The sequence below is a fragment of the Cinclus cinclus genome, chromosome 4, assembly GCF_963662255.1.
Source record: "Cinclus cinclus chromosome 4, bCinCin1.1, whole genome shotgun sequence".
In the NCBI taxonomy this organism is placed as follows: Eukaryota; Metazoa; Chordata; class Aves; order Passeriformes; family Cinclidae; genus Cinclus; species Cinclus cinclus.
In genome coordinates this window covers 52,347,175-52,369,605 of record NC_085049.1, presented here as the reverse complement: position 1 = coordinate 52,369,605, position 22,431 = coordinate 52,347,175, and the positions used below count along the sequence as shown (strand labels likewise).

Genomic DNA, 22,431 nt, shown 5'->3' with positions numbered 1-22,431 from the left:
ACTTGGTATTTGATAATCCATTTGAAAAATCAGGCTGTTTGAAAGAATATCACATAATTAAGAAAAGTTTTTTAGAAAGAATAATAGAACATTATTATTGTCAGTCGTGGCATTTATAACCTCTATTTGTGTTACCAAAGCTGATATAAAAGGCACTATATAAATATGTAAGACTTTTATTTCCAGAAGTGTTTACGTTTAATTTTTTTTTTTTTTTTCATTTTAGTTTTGGAGCAAGTTACAGCAGTAATAGTTTCAAGAAAATTCACTAAAAAGAACTATGTTTAGTTTAGAGTCCTTTTCTGTGCCAAATTGTGTATCCATTCCTATGTGCATGGAATCCTGCAGACAAAAAGATGTTTAAGCAGAGAGTAAGGGAAACTGGCTTTTGAACACAAGCTCATTCCAGCTGAACTATGTTTTGTAATGACTGAAAAAGAAAAAATACTTTTGGTGCTGGTATTTCATTGCAGAGTTTGAGCAATTGTGTGCTTAGGATACCATTTTGTTTGTTTGTTTCTGGTTTTGATTTTTTTAAGCTCACCAAAATCAATCTTGAGGCACAGAAAGTGGAACAGGAATTAAGAGATGAACTGTCAAAGAGTGTAAGTAAGGCAGTAAGTGATGCAGATAGACGACAAATTATGGACCTAGAGAAGCGTGAGATGGAGCTCAAGATTGAAGTATCAAAGTAAGTCTTGAAGTTACAAACTTTGAACTCAGTATGTTCAGAAATGTGTGAAAATTCAGGCATACTAGTCTTACATAATGCACGACTTCTGTATCACATACATCCAATTTTCAGTGCCTGGTTTTTTGAGGATATTTACATGCCAAATTTGGCATTGAAAATGAAGCATTTAATTCCTGACTATAAAGAATGCAATTTGTTTCATTTTAATTTGAACAAGGAATTAAGTGTTGGCCTGGATAGATAGGTTAATTTGCAATTAGATACTTACAGTAGTATTTGTACACTAATTACGGTTGATTTTGTTTCTGTGCCACAACCCCCAGTCCGAGTATGAAAATCTCATAGAACTAATTGGAATGCAATTCTTTCTTTGAAAGACTCCTATGTCAAAGATTAAGGTACCGTAGGTGGAAGGTTTTCCATTTACTTAGAAAAGATTAACTTTGCATAAATTGGAAAACTAAGGTTTTTTTGATATGTTGATATGAACATTTGTCTTCGAGTTTGTCTTAATTAATGTAATCCTGTTATATGCCTAAACCAGCAAAATCTATAGGGATACTTGCAATGGTTTTTGGCACTGCAGATAAGTTATTAGATTTGGGGAAGCAGAGAAGGTAATTGAGAATGAAACGTTTTGAGCATGTAAAAAATGTTGAGTATTTATATCCTGAAGTAGGACAGTAATAGAAAACAGAGATGCTTAGTTCAGGTAAAAAACCCATGGCATTGTTCTCCTGGAGTAGGTTACTGCTAGCAAACTTCTGTGTAATATCCTGTGAAAAAGATGAGAGGCAATACAGAAGAATTTTCTTAACCAGATCTCTTAAGTAGTAGAGAAGAGTGTGCTGAAAAGAATGAAATCCAAATGTTTTGGTATGAGGAAACATACTAAGTATCTGTTCTTAGTATCTTCTACATAGAAAAACTGAATAAGTTATACAGTGGTTTCAAGTGACACAATACTCTTGTTTTTCCTGGAAGGTTAAGAGAACTCTCTGATGTAGCACAAACACAAGTTGAAGCTCTGGAGGCACGCCAGCAATACAGAGATAAAGAAGTGGAATATCTTAGAATGCAAATTTTAGATTATCAGGTAAAATTCAGTCTTTATTAAAACTGCAGTTTAGAGTCTTCTTTCCTTGGAGTGAGACTGAAAAAGTATTTCAGAAGAATCTTAGCAAGCTAGTCCTTGTAGTGCCCATACCCTTTCAAAAGTTCTGTATTATGTTAATTATTTCCTTCTCCATTTATTCCATTTCTAGCTGTGCAGCTATTACAGATGCTGACCTTTTTCCATGTTGTTTAGATACTATTTTGTACTAGATACATTCCTGTATCATTTATACATGGTCAAGGAAAAACTCATTTTTCCTTGAGGAAAGTCTTTTCGTTTTTTACAATGCGAGAAATTACTTGTAAATATTGAATATTTGCAATGTTTACTATTAGGCTTACTATTTTGTTTTGTTATTAGCTAAAACAATTTATTGGAATTTGGTTTCATGTTATAGAAGGGTTTGAGACCTTAGATCTACCACTTGTGTCAGCTTTTACCATATTTTCTAAGGTGCACATTTTTTCCTCAGTTTCTGGTATTTTTGGAAAGAGACCATTTTTAAGATCAGTATCTGAAAAGGTATACTTCTAAAATGTGCCTGTAGAAACAATAGTGGAAAAAATAAAAGCCTATTAGAGGCTGATTCTTACTCTTCTCTGTGGGGTAAAATGTATGCAATATATAATACGTATCCATAAAAAAAGCGTTTGTTTATATATAAACTGTGTTAACATATTCTGTGTTAAAATGACAAATAAATTTGTTCTACCAATTTTGTTCTTAGGCACAGTCAGATGACAAAGCAATTATTGCAAAACTGCATCAAGATATCATAGCCATTCAAGGTAGTGAATCTGTTGCTGTAAGCAAATTGGAGAAGTTTAAATTGAAACTACAGAAGATGGAGATCCATAATCTACGTTTAGAGCAGAAGCTTGATGAGAGAGATCAAGCCTTATATTTTGCCCGACTTGAAGGAAGAAACAGAGCCAAACATCTGCAACAGACGGTTCAGTCTTTGCGGCGACAATTTAGTGGTGCTCTGCCTCTAGCACAGCAAGAGAAGTTCTCTAAAACAATGATTCAGCTACAGAATGACAAACTGAAGATCTTGGAAGAAGTTCAGCATGCCCAGCAGGAGCGCCGAAATGCGGAAAACAGAGCATCAGAGCTGGAGTTGAAACTGAAAAGTTTAGAAGAATTAGTAGGTGCGTTGAAGGATACAAGAGGAGCTCAAAAGGTTTGTGATTTTATAGCACTGAATGGCTTTGCTTATCCGATCTGCATTCAAGTTAAGTTTCAGTTCAGTTAGTTCTCTAAATACATGTTTTAATGTAAAATTTACTGATTTCAAAATACACTGTTGTAATATGACAGGTATCATATTTTGTTTTCTGTAGAAGTCAGTGCAGTTATATGTACCAGTAATCTTTTGTGCCCAATTAAGGCACATAGGAGCTAGATGCTAACTATAAATGTGGCTATATTAAATTGAATTAAGTTATGAATGCAATTAAATAATTAAATTAAATACAGAGCAGCATTCTGAAGTTTTGTTCCATGAGATTGCAGTGAAATCTTCGCTCCAGATCCACGTCTTTTTACAAAAAAAATCCAGGGGCAGTAATTTAGACAGCATAGTTAGAAATGTTGCTCTGGTCATGTAATTCTGCTTAAGTGTATTTTGCAACTATAAGCAATGTCACCCTGAAATCTTAAGAAGGCTTTCTCACTTCTCTTCAAGATCAGTGTATGTTATATAATATGATTGTATCTGTTGTGAAGTTGTCTGCATGTAAGCAACAGTTGTAATGCTCTGGGCATGTTTCAGTTTTAAGTCAGTTTTCAAGTATTTTTCTAGAGCATTTTGACATAAGTATGTCTGTTATTTCCATGTACATGTGCATTTTTTGGATACATGCGCTTTTTAATGGTTTTGAATTCTCTTGCTCTTTTAGAAAATACAAACCAAACTTCTTGCATACTTCTTCTGTTCAATCTGGATAGATACCCAAGGTATAACTTGGGTCATTTGAGAACTGCTTGCAATGCACTTTCGTCAGTGTAAGGGGAACCTGTTGCCTCTCCAGTTGGCTGCTGCACTTACCAGTCATTCCCCTTGCAGTTTCACACTCTTGTCATGATTCCTCACTCAAGAAAAGTGAAGAGCATAAAAAGGCAGAACTTCTGTCTTCCAGTTAGTTTGAGAAGTTCCATCCTGCCTCAAAGCCAAAGAGTGAAGCCGCATCTAGTTGGCCTGTGGTAAATTATAATATATGTGTTATTCATTGCAAGGTAATTGAATGGCACATGAAAATGGAGGAACTCCATCTGCAGGAACTTAAACTCAGTCGAGAATTAGTCAAGCAAAAAGAAGAGGTGAAGTATTTGCATAATATAATTTCTGAATATGAATGTACAATCAGTAACCTGGAAGAAGAAATTGTACAGCAAAACAAGGTATGTATTCCTGCATGCTATTGAAAAAATATCCTATTCCTTATTTTACTAGTGACTTTCTAATAACTTTTTAACACAGGTATTTATATCTTGGTTTCATAATCCTTTTTAATAGCCCGTTTGAGTGTTTTACATTTTGGTTACTGTTTTTTCAGTTGAATTTGTCTATAAAATTCCCATTGCCTTCAATAAATAAACTACTTCTATCAAACGTTTGTTACAGACTCATGAAGAAAGGCAAATGGCTTGGGACCAGAGAGAAGTAGAACTTCAGCGCCAGTTAGACCAGTATGATCATCAACAAACTGAAGTACTTAGTACAACTTTAGAGGTATGTGCACTAAAAGCAAACACATAAGCATGTTTTTCAGAGCTGTCAGATTTCATTAATATGAATCTTTCTGTGCAGTTAGAAGAGGCTACAGGCTCAGTTCCAGACCCTAGTTTGCCAATCCCACAACAACTTGAGTTTGCTTTACGAAAGATTCAGGAACATACTCGAACAATCCTGGAAACTAGGGCAACCTGCAGATCACTGGAGGAGGTAATTTAATGTATAAATTATAAGTTTAAGTGACAATTTTTTTGTTTCCATGCTCTTTTACTTTCCTTTTCATGAAAAATATCCTTTTTAAAATGTCATTTAGACATATTTAACACTCAGAAAATGTAAATAATGTAATCACACCATGAATAAAATGAAGTATTTTTTCCATTGGAACAAATCATAGAGGAGAATTTTCTAATGTTTTTACTCATCCATTTAGTAGGGTAAGATGCCTCTTGCTGTAGAAAATTCAGTTGACTATTCCTAGTTAATTTTAGCAAGTGCTACAAAATACATTTATCTTGGGTTGTTAAATTGCTACTCTGCTAAAGAAGGTATTTTGTAGCTCTTAAATAATTTGTAAAACACCAGCTTCTTCATTTGGTGGGACAGCATTAAGTGTATTGTGCCAAGCAAATAATACATAAAGACACAGTTGTGATATTCTGGTATATACTGATGTAGTAGTAATTCCATACAGACAGAACCCCAGTACAAAGCATTTTGTGTTTATAAGTACCTTTAGACAAATCTTTCTGGTACATTTCTTGAAAAGTAAGATCTTTTTGCAGTGTTTGAATTCTGGAAATGCAGAAATTGCCTTTTGTTACAGAAATTAAAAGAAAAGGAGATCGCTCTGTGGAAAGCTGAACAAAATGTTATATCAAGAGAAAAGGTTATAAATGAATTAAGACTTCGATTACCTGCAACATCAGAAGAGAAAATAATGGCTGAATTAAGCAAACAAGAAGATTACTCAGAGTACCATCATGCCATTAAAATTGCTCATCAAACCATTGCAAATATGCAAGCAAGATTAAATCAAAAGGAGGAAGTGTTAAAAAGATACCAACATATGCTTGCTAAAGCAAGAGAGGTAGTTAAAATTCTTCTGAAATTTCTTCCATTTTGAAGTTGTTTTAGTTGATTCTTTGTTTTCTCATTGCTAGTGAAATCTAAAATAAAAGTTTCTGATATCACAGAGAACAGAAACGGTTGCTTACTTTATGTATGGAAAGTTCATATAGAATTTTTCAGCTTTTTAGAATAGTAGGTTGCCTTAGTCAAGAAGTTATGTATGTAATGTCTGTCTAGGAATTAAAGCAGTGTGACATGAAGAAAATTAAAATTCTGCTGAAGTGATCTCAGTATATTTTGTATATTTCTTTGGGATTTTTCAGTATTTGTGGCAGATCTCTGGATTGCATCTGATAGTGAATTTGGAAAGTAAAAGAAAGACATACACTTAATGGATAACATTCTTCTTAAAGTATATTTTAAACTAAAGCATTTTAAAAGCATAACCAGTGTGTCTAAGTACACTTTGTATTATTTAAGCATAATACATATTATATGCATAAAGCATATTTTAAAGCATAAACGTTTTGTCAAAGAGGTGCTTCAAACATGCAGCGGTTTTAGTGTGGATCAGAAACAGATTTCCAAAGCACGCTTTCTATCATATTCGCTTAGTGTGCTTTAGTTTACACATGTAGCTGTTTCCTTTGGGACAAATCAAGGGGTTTCGTTTGGAAAAAAAACAGAAGATGCAGTCTTAAAATGAGCCTGATGTGCTCTGTGTGCTAGCATTCCATCCATGGGATCACACCATTGTCCAAAGTATAAGGCTGATTTCGTATCTGCACTCAAAATGTACCTGGTACCGTTATTACTGTCCATACTGATAGTCACAGTTTGTGAAGACCAACACCAACTGTTTTGTTCTCCAGCTTCTGTATTGTTGTATTGTATTGTAGTACTTGCTACATAGCTTACAACTGCAAGAGTTGATATTTTTCCCCCCAGTAGTGTAAAAAGGAAAAAAGAAAATCACTGATTATAGCTAGAAAAAAAAAGCATTTTCAAAACTTACAAAATTAGAGGAAAATCTGGGCAGTAATATTGAGCAATGATTGAGCAAATAACTTGGAGGCACTGCTGTTCCATGACTTTCTGTGATAGTGTACATCACTAGAGTTTTATTTTCAACAGGAACAAGAGGAAATAGCAAAGAAGCATGAGGAAGACATAAGAGTTCTACACCAGAAGTTAGATTTGTACACTGACAATTCCCTTAATAAATTCAAAGAGACTGCTTTGGTGAGTTGTGTATTTGTAGAATTAGTGAACTTGTTCCTATATTTTTTACTTTATAGCAATAAAGAAAGAGCAGTTTTGCAGTCAAAAGTTAGTAATAGCTGATGACAGGAAAAATGAAATTGATTGATATATAATTGTTGTATTGTTTTTGAGAGATTTCACGTGAGAGGCATTAGAAGTCAAGTGTAAAAAAACATCATTAGCACCTCAGTATATATGAGATTTTGCATATCATTTTAATTTATGAAGAATTCTAGGGGAGAGAGTTATATTTTAATTCAAAATTTATCTCTGCACTTTATGATAAGGTGAAGCCTGTATTCTGCTGTGTTCTGTTGATCATTAGATGTACAAAGCTCTTTTCAAATTAGCCTGAATTGTTTCTGTGTGAATTAAGAATCACATCTCAGTAAATAAAGCTATTAATGCTTGATTATATTTAAGAATTAGTTTAAAATGCATCAGTAATGCTCATCTTTTGCTTAAAGCTGAAAATGTTTTATCACTTGCATTTGTTTTGTTTTACAGGAATTAGGGAAAAAGACTTCTATGTCCCTATCCAACAGCAAATATTTTCATCACTTAGAGCAAACTGTAGCAGAACAGGATAATTCTCTTGCTTCACTTGTTGGAAAATTAAAGAAAACATCATCTGATTTGGAGAAACAAAAACAAATTACTGTACTGAAAATCAATGAGTTTGAGACAATCAGAGCCCAGTAAGTTTTTAAACTATTAACATAAGTCACAATTGGAGTGATTATGTATTGCTGCTACAGGAATAACTACATGTTTTTGCTTACTTTAGCTGAAAAAAATCTCAAAAACATCAGTATAATTGGCAATCTAAAATTATTTTTAATCTGTTGCCCTTTACTGGGGCTAATACTGTGGCTTGGAAAAATGCTGTTTAGTTGTTAGCTTTGTGCCATTTAGTGAAAAAGAAAGTTCTTTTTAAGTTACTGTATTACTTGCTGGCTTGTGTCCTGTCATTTTTCTCCCCATGACACATCTGTCTGGGTTTGCTGCTGAACAAGTTTAAACTCATGAACATTTAACCTATGTTTAAAAGAAATAAAAAAGTGATGCTTTCTTTACCTGTAAGGGCCAGGTATGAAAATGAACAATGCTGTAATGTAATTTTGCTGACTTTCATGAGTAATTCTCTTATTAAATGGGGGCTGCCCTTGTTGAGTCAGTCTTTCTTTGCTGTTTCCAAATCTAAGTGTCTTTTTCTTTAATAATAATAAAAATAAAATACTGTGTTCTTTGTGATTTATTTAGAGTTTGCTAACTTAATTCTTACACTGTACCCTATTAATGCCCTTTTTAAATTAGGCTTCAAGAAAAGCACACAGTTGATATGGAACAAATAAAAGAAGAAGCAAATGAACTGAGGAAAATATTATCTCAGAAGGAGAAGGAATTAGCAAATGTTAAAGCTGAACTAGAAGTCCAGAAAGAAGCAAATAATAGAGCACCCACAGCAACAATGAAAAACCTGGTGGAACAGCTGAAGAGCCAGTTGGCCATAAAAGAGAACCAGCACAAAGTTAGTCAACAAAAATTAATCTCTATGTCACTTAAATACTAAATCTTCTGTAATACTTCAGAATTCTTTGTATAGCAGAGGAGGAGGTACAATATAACTGCATAATATGCCAAAGTAAAATACAATTGCCTTTTCTTGTTTTGTAGCAGCATCTTTGCTTACAAAAACAATGAATTAATTATTTTCAGGCTTTGAGTAAAGCACTTCTAGAACTCCGAGCAGAAATGACTGCCAATGCTGAACAGCAAATTATTTCTGCTGCATCACAAAAAGAGGCTTATATGAATGTCCAGGAGATTGTTGACAGAGAAACAAAGGGGCTTACGGTGAGTACCAGGTAATGTCATTGTATTGCTTTGTTGTGACGTTGATCAACCTGATTTGGGGCCTTTGCTGACTTTTTTGTTTTCTTCTAGACACAGATAGAGGAATTGAATAATCAGATTACAAAACTTACAGATAACCTTAAAATAAGTAAAAACAAGGAAACTTCGTTGACTGATGAAAGAGATGGGTTAAACCAAGAGCTTCAGAAAAAAGAAAAAGCCTTTGCTAAAATATCGAAGGAAAAAAATGAAATAGAAAAAGAAAATGAAGAACTGAAGAACCGGATTAGGAGGCTAAGCAGTAGCATTCAGGTAGAAGTGACTTTTCAAACTATGTTTGATCTTGGTCAGCTTTCTGTATAGATGAGTTGGTTTGGGGAGATGAAAGATTTAAGTATCTTACACTTGATTAAATTTATATTTTTTTTTTGCTCATCAGCTGGGAAACAAGCTACTAGCTTGTTTCTTTGCCTCAGCTAAAAAAAAGTTATGTGCTTCTTGAAATATGTTTGAAAGAGTCTGAGGAGTTGAATAACCACTTTCATAGCTTCTTGGAAAAATGGTATTTTGTCTTCTTCCTGGCTGTCCTCATTTCCCCTTTTAGAAGAAAAGTAAGGGATTTACATAAGAATCATCCATCTATTTTTTAAAATTCAGCTACTTGCAGATGATTATTCAGTTCAGAGGGAAAAATTACATTCCAATACCACAATAATTTAAAGAGAATTTAAAAAGATTGTTTAGGTTTTAAACTAATTTGACCAATTTGAAATTAAAATCCTTATTTTTTGACTGGAGGAAAAAATCTCAGTAGTCACTAAACTTGAAGCTGCAAAAATTTGTAATTTTTCAGAGCAAAGCTGATGAACACAATCTGATAGATGTGCTACAGAAAAAAATTAAAAAGTTGGAAAGTGAACTTGAGAAAAAGTGTGAAGAAACAGAAAAAAAGAGTCTAAGAGAAGAGAAGGTATGTGATATTTATATCATGGCTTTGAAAGAGCTCATCAGCTTTGGCCAAGGATGTTCACCTCTCCCTATTTCTTCTAAAACTTAACAGCCAAACTTGATCAGAAAAAAAGCGGTTTCATGGCTGCATCTTCTCATGTTTCTCATACTCTTTGCTACTGATCTTGTTACTTAGTAGGGTTATCTTAATGTTTTCCTGCCTTTTTCTAATTGATGTTTAATTCTACAAAATCTTAGAAAATAAAGATTTTTTAGGTAGTGGTGAACTTGATTACATAAGTTCTGCCAAATGTGCTTTTGTGAAATCAATGCAATAGTAAAAGCATAAAATACTGAGGAGCAAAAGGGTGAATCTTAAAAGGAATGATGCCTCTATAAATGATTATTCTTGATAATTGTGATTTCCACATACAAGAAGTTCTGAGTGATTAGAGTTGTGTTCATTTATAAGATTTTTGCTGGTTTCTTCCTTGTTACTATGTAAGTAACTAATTAGTGGCTTTTCATATTAACAATAAAGTATACTGGAGTATTGTAGCATACTTGTGTAATGAGAGTCAGACTATGTATGATGTTAAGTGTTATTCTAGGACTGCACCTATGCTTTCAATTAATTTGAAATGTTTTAAATACCTGTAGCTTTGTTTCTAGAGGTATTTTTTTTTTTCATTCTTGTCATGCATTTTTCCTGTTTTCCAAGATTTTCCTTTCATTCCATCACTTCATAGCAGTAACTGTTTAGAACAGAAACAGAAAACGAAGTACAGGGAATAACCAGAGAAGGAAAAATTCCAACTAAAAATAAACAAAGAAAACCCCCCAAAAATTTGGGGTTAAACAAAAAAAATTTCTTATAGGAATATTGACTGATTTTTCAGTAGCCATTTGTGATCATATAGGTGCAGGTTTTAACCAGTATGTAATTTATAGTTATTGAGTTGTTAACTCTTAAGTGGGGATTCCATTTCTTGTAGGAGAAGAAGCTGTGCAGCAGGGGCATCCAAGCCCCTGGTGAGTTGTAGAAGACAGATCTGTTGTAAATTGCCATATGAAAAACCTACTTTGTTGTAAATATTGTGTAATTTGAAATAAAAGGACACATTGCACTAGCGCCTAATTTCATAAAATGCTTCACTCCTTTTTTTGTAAAATGAATATTAAAAGCTAAAGAAGAATTTGGTAGGAGCAATCAACTGGATTAGCTTTATCCACCAATCACAACAGTGTATCCAACTGAACCTACTACTTAGCTATGACAAATAATACATGCCTGCTATGGCTTCCTAGTTTAAATTGATGAATGAAGAATATATCATTCTTAGTTTTCCAGTGTTTGCTTGTTTTGCTTTAAGAGAAGAAATCAAAGGGAAATACATAATCTATTTATGTTCTTCACAGACCTCCAAGGAAGAAATAATTAGATGGGATGAGGGTAAAAAATGGCAAATCAAAATGGAAGGATTGCGGAACAAACTAAAAGAAAAGGAAAAAGAAGCAGATGCTTTCTCCAAACAGCTGAATACATTGAAGGAAATTTATACAAAGTGAGTTGGTTTTAATTGATTCAGCTACAAAGTGATGACATAGGGGAAATCCAGATATGTTTGACATACAGTAATTATTGCAGTTTATTATGTTTATAAGATTGATGATGAGAATTTGATATTGCTGTTGAGACTAAAAGGATTAGTTAAGTTTCAAGCAGCAGGCTACTAACTCCTCTAGTGTCCTTTCCCTTGTGGAAGCCAATTACCTTTCTTAAAATAAAGTGTCTTGAGATTAATTTTAGCCCTTTATTATGCTTCCTGTTTCAGCATTCTATTATTCTCATAAAGCAAATGACAGCTTTGTGAAGACAGGCTGTTTCTCACAGTGGTAGTATTTAATAATCAGGTTGCTAGAGTGGATACTCGTAGTGTTACTGCAGTAATGACAGTTCTAGGATTATGATTTGGAAGCCTTTTCAGAAAACAACCATATGTCCATACCCTCTGCAGATGTTATGCTTACTTCAGTGAAGTAATGGCAATATTTTACTGATAAAGGATGAGGTGGTGATTGTAGCTGTTACTAAATTGTAATTTGAAAATCACAGTTCAGTGATTTGAAAATTACTGCTTCAAAATGGCTTTTATTCTTATCAAGCCTTGCCTGAATTTCATCTAGAACATCGGCAAGACCAACAAGTGGTTTATGACATGCATGATACTGACTTAATGTCCATTGGGTTTTTTGGGCTTTGAGTTGGGATTTTGGTAAGGCTTTACAGTCTATACAGTAACCTCATTAAACAGAAGAGGGAGTGTGGTTCAGTGAGCAGATAAAATGCAAATGTGGATTCTTTAAGACAGAAAATATTTTCTCCTCAAGAAAGCAAGATAGCAAATAAGCTTTAAAATGTAAATTTACTGGATGTTGCAGGACTGAAAAAGAGAAAATTGCTCTACAGAAGAAACTGAAAACTACTGGTGTCACTGTTGACCGTGTTGTTGGAGTAAGAGCCACAGAAACTGAAAAAGAAGTGGAAGAACTCAGAAAACAGAATCTAGAGTTAGAAAATGAAGTTGCACACATGAGGTGAGAGACTTCTCAAAATAATATAAAAAGTGAGAAATCTAAATTAGTAAACAAATATGTGGAATGAGATGGCCCCTAATAGGCAAACTATAATTCAAGAAGGAGAAAAAGAAACAGGAATTTTCTTCTTGGAGTCTGCGATGAGCAAAATAAAAGGATTTGGGAGCAGTTGTGCATGTTCAGAGAACATGCAGCATTGGCTCATTCTTCTAAAAAGCTAAATAGTACGAAAAATATATGGCTCCTATTGTGAAAAATTTAACTACAGTTTAGAGTTGGTGAAAGTTACTGGAACTGCTAAGTGGAGTTAGGAAGTGTATTCTTAACCGGAGTATCCACTATCACAGTGGATAATGTACTTGAGTAATAGAAACTGTGCACATCTGAAAAGAGCAGATTCCTTTTGCCAAAACAAGTATCTTCCATTCATTTGGATTAATTGAAATATGGCCAACATTGATTTAGAATAACTAGCTTAGAAACAATGGGAAAATCCAGTGTAGAAATAGAGAATTTCATGGTGCTATTACCTTAAGGGATGTTTTTCTGCGTTAATAGCCATTAGTTTGTTTTGGCTTGATGTATTTTTTGATGTAGAACACTGCAAGCAATCCCACGAGACTCTGTTGTAGAAGATTTGCACTTCAAAAATCAGTATCTCCAGGAAAAGCTTCATGCATTGCAGAGACAATGTTCAAGAGACACATTTTTGAGACCCTTGGTAAGTTAACAATGTGGCGATATTACCTGGAATGTGGAAAGTACTACTTGTGAAAAGTATTTGTTTTCTATTTGGTATTCTATGTCACTTAGCTGATTTTACTTAAATGACAGTATTCTACAACAGGATATTAAATAATCAGCTTTTAGTGGTTTTATAAAACCCAACAAACCAAACACAAAAGAATACCAAATCCCCAAAACTTAAAGTTTCTGTGTCCTACAGGTAGATGCTGGAATATTCAGCATCTTAGCATATGTGGAGAGATAAGGAAAATGTATTTTTAAATATGAGTCTGCAACTGAGAGACTACTTTTATATTATATATTGATTAAAAATGTAAGAGGCACAGAGTTTGGGGAAATATTGAGCTTCATTTCAGTTATATTAGGTATTTTTATTGAGCTTTGATTTTTACAAGGCTGATTATATTGCAAATTTTGCATTATTACATTTTCTTAATCTTTCAAGAATAAACTTAACAGTACATTCTAGTTTCCTTTATTTCCTGTTTTCTTTTACTGTGTTCTGCTTTTCTTTCATGCTTCACTCTATCTTCAACTTGACTCAGAGTACATGTGACCAAACTGAACTGACCAAGTCTGTTCCTATCACTGTCAGTAAACAAAAGTATCTGAATTTCCTTCGCAAGAAATCTATTTCAAATAGGGATGAAATCAAATATCAGACTAATAATAGAGTTACTGATGGCAGTGAAGTAGATGAGGACACACACATGCAAACATGCATCATTCATAATGAAGGCCAGGAGGCTGCTGCAGATGTAAGCAGAGAAGTGTCTCCTGAACAGCACCCTGAAGACAGTGAGCAATACAAGGATACAGATAATTCTAGGGAAGGACTGAAAACCAAAATGATAGCTGAAGCTGGTAAAGAGAACTGCAGTGAAAAAGAAGAAAATATAACCCAACCTGAAAATGGAAAAGTTAATGAGAAATGTGGAGAAGAAGAGAGGAAGCAAGAAATCTTCAAGCAATCAAATGTGGATGAAGAAGAATGTGTAGAAGAGCCTGCTACTGACAAAATGAGCTGCAATCAGTCTGATTTCGGGGAACCCCCTAATCAAGCTAATGACTGTGAAGCAGAGAAAAGAAATAAGAATAATGAAATTAATCAACACACTTCAGAGAATAAACAGGAAGATGACCAAATCAGTACAGAAGGGGTTGAAACTACCCCAGAATTTTGTGAAATGCCCGAGGTTTGATATTGTAGTGGCCCTCTAGCATTTCTTCAGTACAAATGATGTAGAAATAGAATCGTTTGATCTTGATAAAGCAGTGTTTTCCTATGCATGGTCTGCAGGGATATTGAAGCAATTGCCAAATGGTCCATAAAGAAAACCTTATGCTTTGATGATAGACATGCATGTCAGTTCATAAGTAAACTACTGTCAATTCTAAAATTTTGATCCAGAGAGTTTACAAAAAAGCCTAAAGATATATGGAGCAAATTGATGTCCTTCATTCTTTAAGAGACTTATGATATATTCTTATTTACACTAAAAAAGGAAAAAAAAAAACTTTAATAAAGCAAATATTTGTTTCTTCTAATTAGTGATAAAGTAATGAATCATACAGTTAATTCCCAAATTACATAATTAAAAACCACTAATTATTAAATTATTAAAATGTTTTACTCTTTACTAGTCAGGCATTATAATTAACTGTATTGCTATGATTTCAATTGGCACTATAAAGTATGCAAAACCATCTTTGTATAGTTGAAATCATATCTTCCATGAATAAAGACTTAAGATTTTGGGAACTAACAGATTAACTGAGATTTACATACTACTGTTCCTGACTTGCTCTCTGGTCCGTTTGACATAATTCAAATTTCTTATGTATATACTACTTAAAAACTATCAGACTATGCCTTTAAAATTAGGTGCTGTTCCCATGTACAGTGTCACAGCTTGCTTCATCCATTAGCTTCTTTAGCTTTGAGGTTTACTTCTACAGAAGAGTTTGAGAAGTAATTTTGGTTTGATGAAATTTTTACTGGTTTATACTGATTTGTAAACTTCCCTTAAAGGTTAAGCAAGTTTAAGAAATGCAAGGGAAGGTGTTAGATTAGATCAACAACTGGTAATAATACTCTCTTGTTTCATTTCTGTGAAAAATACTAGTTCTCTATTGCTCTTAATCAGCTACAACTGAAAGTTGTATTGAATTAATATATTAACTCTTCATAATAATTTTTCCCCTCTTTTCTCAAGACATCAGGAACAGGATCAAATGATCAGTATCGAAGAGAACAAGAAGTTTTAAAGGAAAATTTAAGATTGTCTTCTGAAAATATTGAGCTAAGATTCCAACTAGAGCAGGCCAATAAAGATTTGCCAAGACTAAAGGTAACATCTTCTTACCTTAGTCCCCTTTACCCTCACACAGCTCAGAGAACTGCTTAAAAAGAAGTGGATTTTTTTTCTGTACATACTGTAAATTTTCCATGATTTTACAGAAGCTGAGAAGGTTGAATAGCTGGTAGAAATAATGAAAAATGTCATTGAGATAGGAAGTTGCTTTCTCTTAAATTTCTCAAAGTAAAACCACTGGAATTTTGTTCACCAGTTTTTCACCTCCATTTGTGATCTAAGTTGTTTACTACGTTGTTTTTTTGTTGTTGGGGTTTTTTTTTTTGTTTGTTTTGTTTTGTTTTGCTTTTAGAACCAAGTAGATGACTTAAAAGAAATGTGTGAACTTCTCAAAAAAGAGAAATCAGAAGCTGAACGAAAGCTGGGCAGCATTAGAGGGGTGAGTATTCTAACAGCATTTTTAATCATAAGTAAATGAAAACAAAATACAAAAAAAAGCAAAGTCTTATTGAAGCGAAATCATTTGGAATCAACCAAAACCAAACATCGTTTATTTTACTGACAAAATGCTGTGATGAATTAATGACATTAACAGGACCATTAGGACTAGAACTAAACTATTAAATATGTACATTATCATGGCCTTATTTTGTCATTTGGATTAGTTACCTTCAGAAGCATATTTGTACAATAAATAGCAGTTACAGCCATAATAGTGACAATTGTATCATATGTTTATGTAAATTATTTAATGCAGATGTAGAAAGGGTAAGTTACTGTTAGTGAAAGTTCTTGTTTGTTGTACTATGGAAGGTGACACAGCTAAATTTTACCCTAGCTACTGTCAGCTACCTTAATAGAACAATATTTCCAAAGTTAAAAGGAAAAAAGTACTCAGCAGTGTGTCTGCTCTGCTCACTTAGCAACTATTTGTGCAACCTTCTAAAGAAAACTGAAGTAATAAATCTCCTAAGTGCCTTTGTAGCTCTTTGTAGCTCAGCATACAAGGAGAATGAATTCTGCCTCGGGGTACCTGGAAAAGATCAGATGCTTTTCATTCTTTTACTCATGCTTTGCATGAACTGCTTGTGTACCTGTCTCTCTTATGCAGTGGTATTCTTTGACAAGAAAATTCAGTTTATACAACTGTTTCACACAAAGGTTCTGAGGAGACAGCAAATTCTGCATCTTTCTCCATTCACAGGCAGCAAGCTGTGACAGGTTTTTATTTAACTCTGCTGTGTACCAACACAAACCTCCTAAACCCTCCAATTATTTTAGAGAAGAAAAATAAGTAGTTTTTACTCCTGAAGTTTGATTATTATATACATTTCTGTAGATCTCCTGGGAGTAAAATCCTCCCTCTTTTCCTTATGAGGTACCTTATGGACCCAGAACTAGAATCAGCAGCATCTTTTAAATGATGATTGCTGAGGAAATTGCTACAAAGGGGATGAGAAAATACATAGATTTGAAGACTCCCTAATAGATTTTCTAACTCATTAATTAATGTAGTGAAAGAAGAAAAATAGAGAAATTACAGTATTTCCCCCCAGTGATTTATTTATCATTTTGAGAGAAGAATATATGCCCTTGGAAAGGGAGATCTACTTATGCTTTAATATATAGTTCTTCCTGTCACTTTAATTCAGTGGAAGAAGGACTGCTAAAAAAGGGCCCTCTTTTCTTCCCTCAAGCTCCCAGCCATTTTCCCCCAACAGTTTTAGCATTTAAGCAGTTGGGTGGTCTGTTGGATTGTGGATTTCTTCTACAAGAAAAGCTAAATAAAATATACACTTCTTTGATTCATTTTCCTAACGTTTCAGTTTAGTTCACAAGTGCAGAAGATTTTGAGACTTAACTGCAGCTCTTCAGGGTAACATAGAAAATGAAAGAGTTAATTTGTTGACTTGGGGGATTAATAAATGATTAGTTGTTTTGGAGAGGAAAGTAAGCAAGAAATTCTAGGGTTCAAGTCGTATCAAAATAAAGCATCTTTCATTCTATAAATATGAATTGCAATGGGAAAATAAGCAATAAAGTAAGATTAGGAATATCTCAGAATGTTAATGTGAACAATTTTTACTTTTTTCCTTTGCTCCTCTGTAGGCTGGTAGAAGTGGAAAGACGGTCCCAGAACTGGAAAAAACAATTGGTTTGATGAAAAAGGTTGTAGAGAGAGTCCAAAGAGAAAACGAAGAACTGAAAAAAACTCCAGCTATGGCTTCTAATGAGAAATTACTTGGTCTCGAGCAGGAAAATGAGAGGCTAAAGGTACAGATTTTTCTCCAGTAACTCTGTTTAGGTAATACTTATTTTATATGCAAGTTAGTAACAAAGTGGAGTAGCAAGCCTGTTTTGAAAATGCCAGATATGAAATATATGAAATATATAGAACAGAAGGGCAGAACTTCATTTTAGCATAACATACGGCACTGTTTCAGGTATTTTGTACCTTAAGGATATATTTAACTATGTGATGAAATGTTCACTGTGCTAAGTAGCTGTAACTATTCTGTTCTTTAAAAATGGAAATTGAAATCTTCTACTAAGCAATGTAAATGTGTTTTAATAAACTGTTTGATCTTTAGTCTGAAATGGAAAAAATTAAACTTGATCTGGAGGGCCAGCTGAGTGTGCGTTATGAATCTAAAACCAAAGGAATGGAAAAACTCATTACTGAAAATGAGAGACTGCGTAAAGAACTGAAAAAGGTATGATCATTTTTATGCATCCCTTTATTTTCACTAGGCACTGGTTAAGTATATGGTTTTTATTTTTCGTAATGGTTGATATAACACAGATATTGCCATGACAGATTTATTTCACTATGTGTGGAGAGGAGATATCCAAGGACTAGCCCAAGATCAAATTTGGAATTTGTAGTTGGATGCAGTTCGCATTTACACCAGCACTGACCCTATCTCACCATCATTTGAGAAAATTCCATGCTTCATTTGAGGTTAAGTATTCCATAGAGCTTTGCTTTTATTGAACTATAGGAAGCTGACAGTGGAGAGAAGGTACGAATAGAGAAGAATAACTTGGAGATATTAAATGAGAAGTTAAATGTACAGCTGGAGGAAACCATTAAGAAGCTAAATTTGGCTGAGACCCAACTTGATGGAGCTGACAGCAGAAGCTGGAAGTCCATTGTAACAAGGTAGGAATTGTGAATGTAATAAAAGGACAGAAAAATGATACAATGCTTATGCTATTAAGAGAAATGAAACAACCCGTGTCCTGCATAAGGATGGCAGAGAGCAAATTTTAGGTAAGAAATACTTAGTCCTGGACTCTTGGATGACTTCAGGGTGAGACAAGTTGATGTGTTGCAAAGTACTCTAATAAACGGAAATGGAAGGTATCTACAAAATCAGAACCTCTGACAGTAAACTTGTTAGGCAGGAAATCAGCTGGACAGGAGAGAGACTTGTCTAATTTCATCTTAAGTCAGATCACTGTTGACGTCCAAGATTTTACTCTCTTCCTGGTCTTGCACTCCCACAGGATCCCTTGGGGAGTCTAGCGCTACTCTGACACACTGCTGAGCCATTTCTTCACTGAGACTTCAAGAAGTCATTTGGGGTTTTTTTAACCTTCCCCCGAGCTATCCAGTGAGGTAAAATGTCTCTGTGCAAGGCCAGATGACAGCCATTATTTGTCTAAGGAAGGAGGGCAAAACTGACTGCAGGACAGAAGTAGCTGATGGCCACAGCAGAGAGAGGATATGAGGATGCAGTGAAGATGGTAGGCCCTTAACAGCTGGCACATTGGCTCAGCACTATTCATACATTTATTCTTGTTCTTCACCTCTTCTGAAAAACATTTCTACTCGGTTCTATTTAGTTGAGAGAGATACAAAATACATGGTCATATTCAATTGTATTTGCCTATTTCAACTTCTGTGAATAAAGCCTTCTGTTTGCATTTACTTTAACATTAATTTAAAGTAAGTTAATAACATAATGACCTTACTAACCTAGAGGAGCTGCTTGGGGAACTTCAACATGCTACCCACCTCACCAGCACATCTACCAGTGCATATACATGGTAACAGTGTTTCATAGGGCAGACAAGGGGTGTCACCCTAGTGACCCTTCAGAAGACTCTTGGGCAGGTAGCAGGTTGTTGGACAGTGTATTGCTATCCAAAAATCCAGATGGATTCAGATGGGAAACTGGGCTACGTGACCTCTAGAGGTACCTTCCAACATTTCATATTCTAAACGGTTTACTGCAGAATAGTTTTGGCCTTGGAGTCTTCATCTTCTGCATCTTTGTTAGCACTTTTCTTAGTACATTATTTTCCATAAATTACTAAATGATTAGAAAAATACTTTCAAAGACACAACACTGAAGTTAAACCCAACTGGTGTATGTACATCCTACATCAGTAACATGGATCCTTTTAGCAGCAGGTGTTTGGGGTTTATGTGCAATAGCATAAAAATATTCCTGCCCTCTTTTAGTAAAAAGTGTAGAAACAGAGAACTACAGAAGTGTAATATCTAGAAAAGCCTTTATTCTAAGATTCAAGATGGGTTTCTCATGTTTCCTTCAGCAAACTGTTTATAAGGCCAGTGGTTATTTCAAAGCAAATACCCCAAACATATTTTAGGGTGTATTTTACAGCATTTATTCTCCTAAAGATATTTTAATCTCTGTTTCTGCATAAAAAGTATAAACTTTTGCTCTTATTTTTTCTAAATAAAAATGCTGCCAGAATGCAGGAAACTAAGTTGAAGGAAATGGAAATAGATATTGCTAAAAAAACCCAAAGCATTGCTAACCTTAAACGGCTGCTTCAGGAAGCAACAGAACGTGAACACAAAGCTGATAAAAATTTGCAAGACCTGAAAGAACAAGTGAGTAAAATTTAGCTACATCACTCTGAATATAGAATGCTTAATTTGTCTTTGTAATGTCTGTAGTGGCAGAATACTTGTTTTTTCTCTAATCCTTTATTTTGCAGGTTTTTTTTTTCATAGTTGCTATATTCACATATTTTAGCCAATTAATGAGGTTTATCACGTATTATCAGTAAATATTCTTGACTTGCAGTTTGATGAAAACTATTCTTTTTCTACTATGTTCTTCTGTAGGGTTTTTTATTACAGTTTCAGCGATCACATGAAAGCCTCTAGATGGATGCTTCAAAAGGTCTTAAAATCTTTCCAGCTTGTTCTGCAGTGAGGTTGCTGCAGACACTTCCCTATTCCCTCTAGTTTGTTTTTTTTTTGGTGGGGGGCAGGAGAGTACTGAGTTCACTATCCTAAACAGGATTCTCATTTCTGTTTTGAGTCTGGCCTCTTGCATGCAGTCTACAGAAGTCTTATAAGTACTATTGTACATGTGGAAGAGTTGATGAATTTTAAACTCAAGGTACCTTTGAAAAGATGTATCACATTTTGGCTTTTAAGTACAGAGGTGCAGTCCTAGAATTGCCCCTACATCAGCTTCCATCTTCTCATTTATGTATATGCAAACGATTTTCTTCCCCAGACACCTTGTACTGGCCCTTCTCAGTATAAGGTATCAAATACAAAACTTCCAATTTGGGAAGTCATATATATATATGTATATATATGTATATGTGTATATATATGTGTGTATATATGTATATGTGTATATATATATGTGTGTTTATATATATATATATATATATATATATATATATAATGTAAGAAGGTAGATGTGTTCAATCAATAGAACTTGGAATTGATTCCTGTAAAACAATTACTTTGTTATTTTTCCTTGTTTTTCCTTTTCTTACATCATTGTTATTAACATGAAGTATATACCAGCAGCAAGTTTAACACAGAGAGAGAAGTCTTTAATTTTATGGTATTACTCAGGGAGCAGCATGCTTTCCAGTTTCTTTTATGTCTCAAGTACTGATGAAGGGATGCCATCAAAGTTAACTAGTCTCAAAAACCGGGGCCTGGTTGTGTAAAAAAAAAAACATCACCCAAATCCTTACCATGTTAGGTAGGAACAGAACAAAAACCTCTCAATGCCAGTAGCCTCATGCAAGTTCATGAACTGCCACTGCATTCATTAACTGTATATAATTGCATCTTTAAACCACTATTATGCTCCTGCATCTTTACCAGGCATCTCTTTCAGAGGCTCCCTCCCTCTCTGGTCAGGGACCTCTTCTAATTTAATTGCAGGTCACCCCTAGTCAGTGTACCCTCACTGGGGTTGTCATTGCAAAATCACAGGGTTTTCATACAATCTTTCAAAAATTAACTGGGACACCCAGGTATGCCAATAAGCACATCAGTAATATTTTTAAAGCATTTCAATGATTGAGGCATATGAGTTCCCTAAGCATATGTATACAGTATACTGGTGTAGCTACGTATTCAACTTTTTTTGTGTATCTAACTTCTAAATACTTTTTTTCTTCACCCTTAATGAAACACGTAGCAATGATCTTTACTAACTTTGGAAAGGCTATCAAGACTAAGCTTTGCATGTGGAAACTGTAAATGAACAATTTTCTTTTTTCTGATAGCTTAATGTTCAGTTACATCCTTAGTATTATTTTCATTCTTTTTTAAATCTTGTATCCAAGAGAACTGTGTCTGAATTGCATTGCCACGGATACTGTTTTCAAGAGTAAAACTTTCTTTTCTTTTAAGATGGAGCATCTTAAACATCTTCCTGAAGGTGCGGAGACAGAGCAAAATATAATCAAGGAGCTTCAGCTTTTAAGGTAACATACTTCCAAACTAACTAAATACCTCAGCCCACATACATGAAATAAGATCAGGAAATGGCCACTGCAATTTTTAGTTAAATATTTTATGTTTTAAAATATTTTAATAACAAAAAAAAACCCCTTAAATTTCTTTATATTCCAGATTAACTAATAATCGTTTAGAGAAAGAAAAGGCAGAACTAGTGCACCAGATGGAGAATTATAAGAACAAAAGACACACCTCTAAAAATGAAGGTCCTGCAGCTGGTAATAATTTTCAATACCTAAAAATAAAGATCTTCTTGTATTTAGGGTCTAAAACTACTTTTACTTAATTGTGTGTGCAAAGTGATAATAAATCTTCAGAATTATTTAA

General features: G+C 34.1%; 1 protein-coding gene across 11 annotated transcripts in view; it reads left to right on the top strand.

Annotated features, from left to right (window-relative positions):
• CEP290 (centrosomal protein 290) overlaps positions 1–22,431 on the top strand; it is a 57,498-nt gene that overhangs the window by 24,323 nt on the left and 10,744 nt on the right. For 6 of the 11 annotated variants that reach the window (XM_062492060.1, XM_062492056.1, XM_062492057.1 and 3 more), the window contains 25 exons: positions 540–691; positions 1,679–1,790; positions 2,539–2,994; positions 4,050–4,214; positions 4,438–4,545; positions 4,624–4,758; positions 5,375–5,638; positions 6,754–6,861; positions 7,390–7,580; positions 8,200–8,413; positions 8,602–8,739; positions 8,830–9,051; positions 9,593–9,709; positions 11,107–11,252; positions 12,130–12,285; positions 12,883–13,006; positions 13,578–14,228; positions 15,249–15,383; positions 15,700–15,786; positions 17,457–17,621; positions 17,939–18,061; positions 18,350–18,510; positions 20,073–20,214; positions 21,997–22,070; positions 22,219–22,322. In XM_062492060.1, coding sequence (XP_062348044.1) covers positions 540–691; positions 1,679–1,790; positions 2,539–2,994; positions 4,050–4,214; positions 4,438–4,545; positions 4,624–4,758; positions 5,375–5,638; positions 6,754–6,861; positions 7,390–7,580; positions 8,200–8,413; positions 8,602–8,739; positions 8,830–9,051; positions 9,593–9,709; positions 11,107–11,252; positions 12,130–12,285; positions 12,883–13,006; positions 13,578–14,228; positions 15,249–15,383; positions 15,700–15,786; positions 17,457–17,621; positions 17,939–18,061; positions 18,350–18,510; positions 20,073–20,214; positions 21,997–22,070; positions 22,219–22,322 — 4,450 coding nt within the window. Of the gene's footprint in view, positions 1–539; positions 692–1,678; positions 1,791–2,538; positions 2,995–4,049; positions 4,215–4,437; positions 4,546–4,623; positions 4,759–5,374; positions 5,639–6,753; positions 6,862–7,389; positions 7,581–8,199; positions 8,414–8,601; positions 8,740–8,829; positions 9,052–9,592; positions 9,710–11,106; positions 11,253–12,129; positions 12,286–12,882; positions 13,007–13,577; positions 14,229–15,248; positions 15,384–15,699; positions 15,787–17,456; positions 17,622–17,938; positions 18,062–18,150; positions 18,265–18,349; positions 18,511–20,072; positions 20,215–21,996; positions 22,071–22,218; positions 22,323–22,431 lie in introns of those variants that run through there. The other 5 variants (XM_062492061.1, XM_062492063.1, XM_062492062.1 and 2 more) reach the window with 3 other exon arrangements.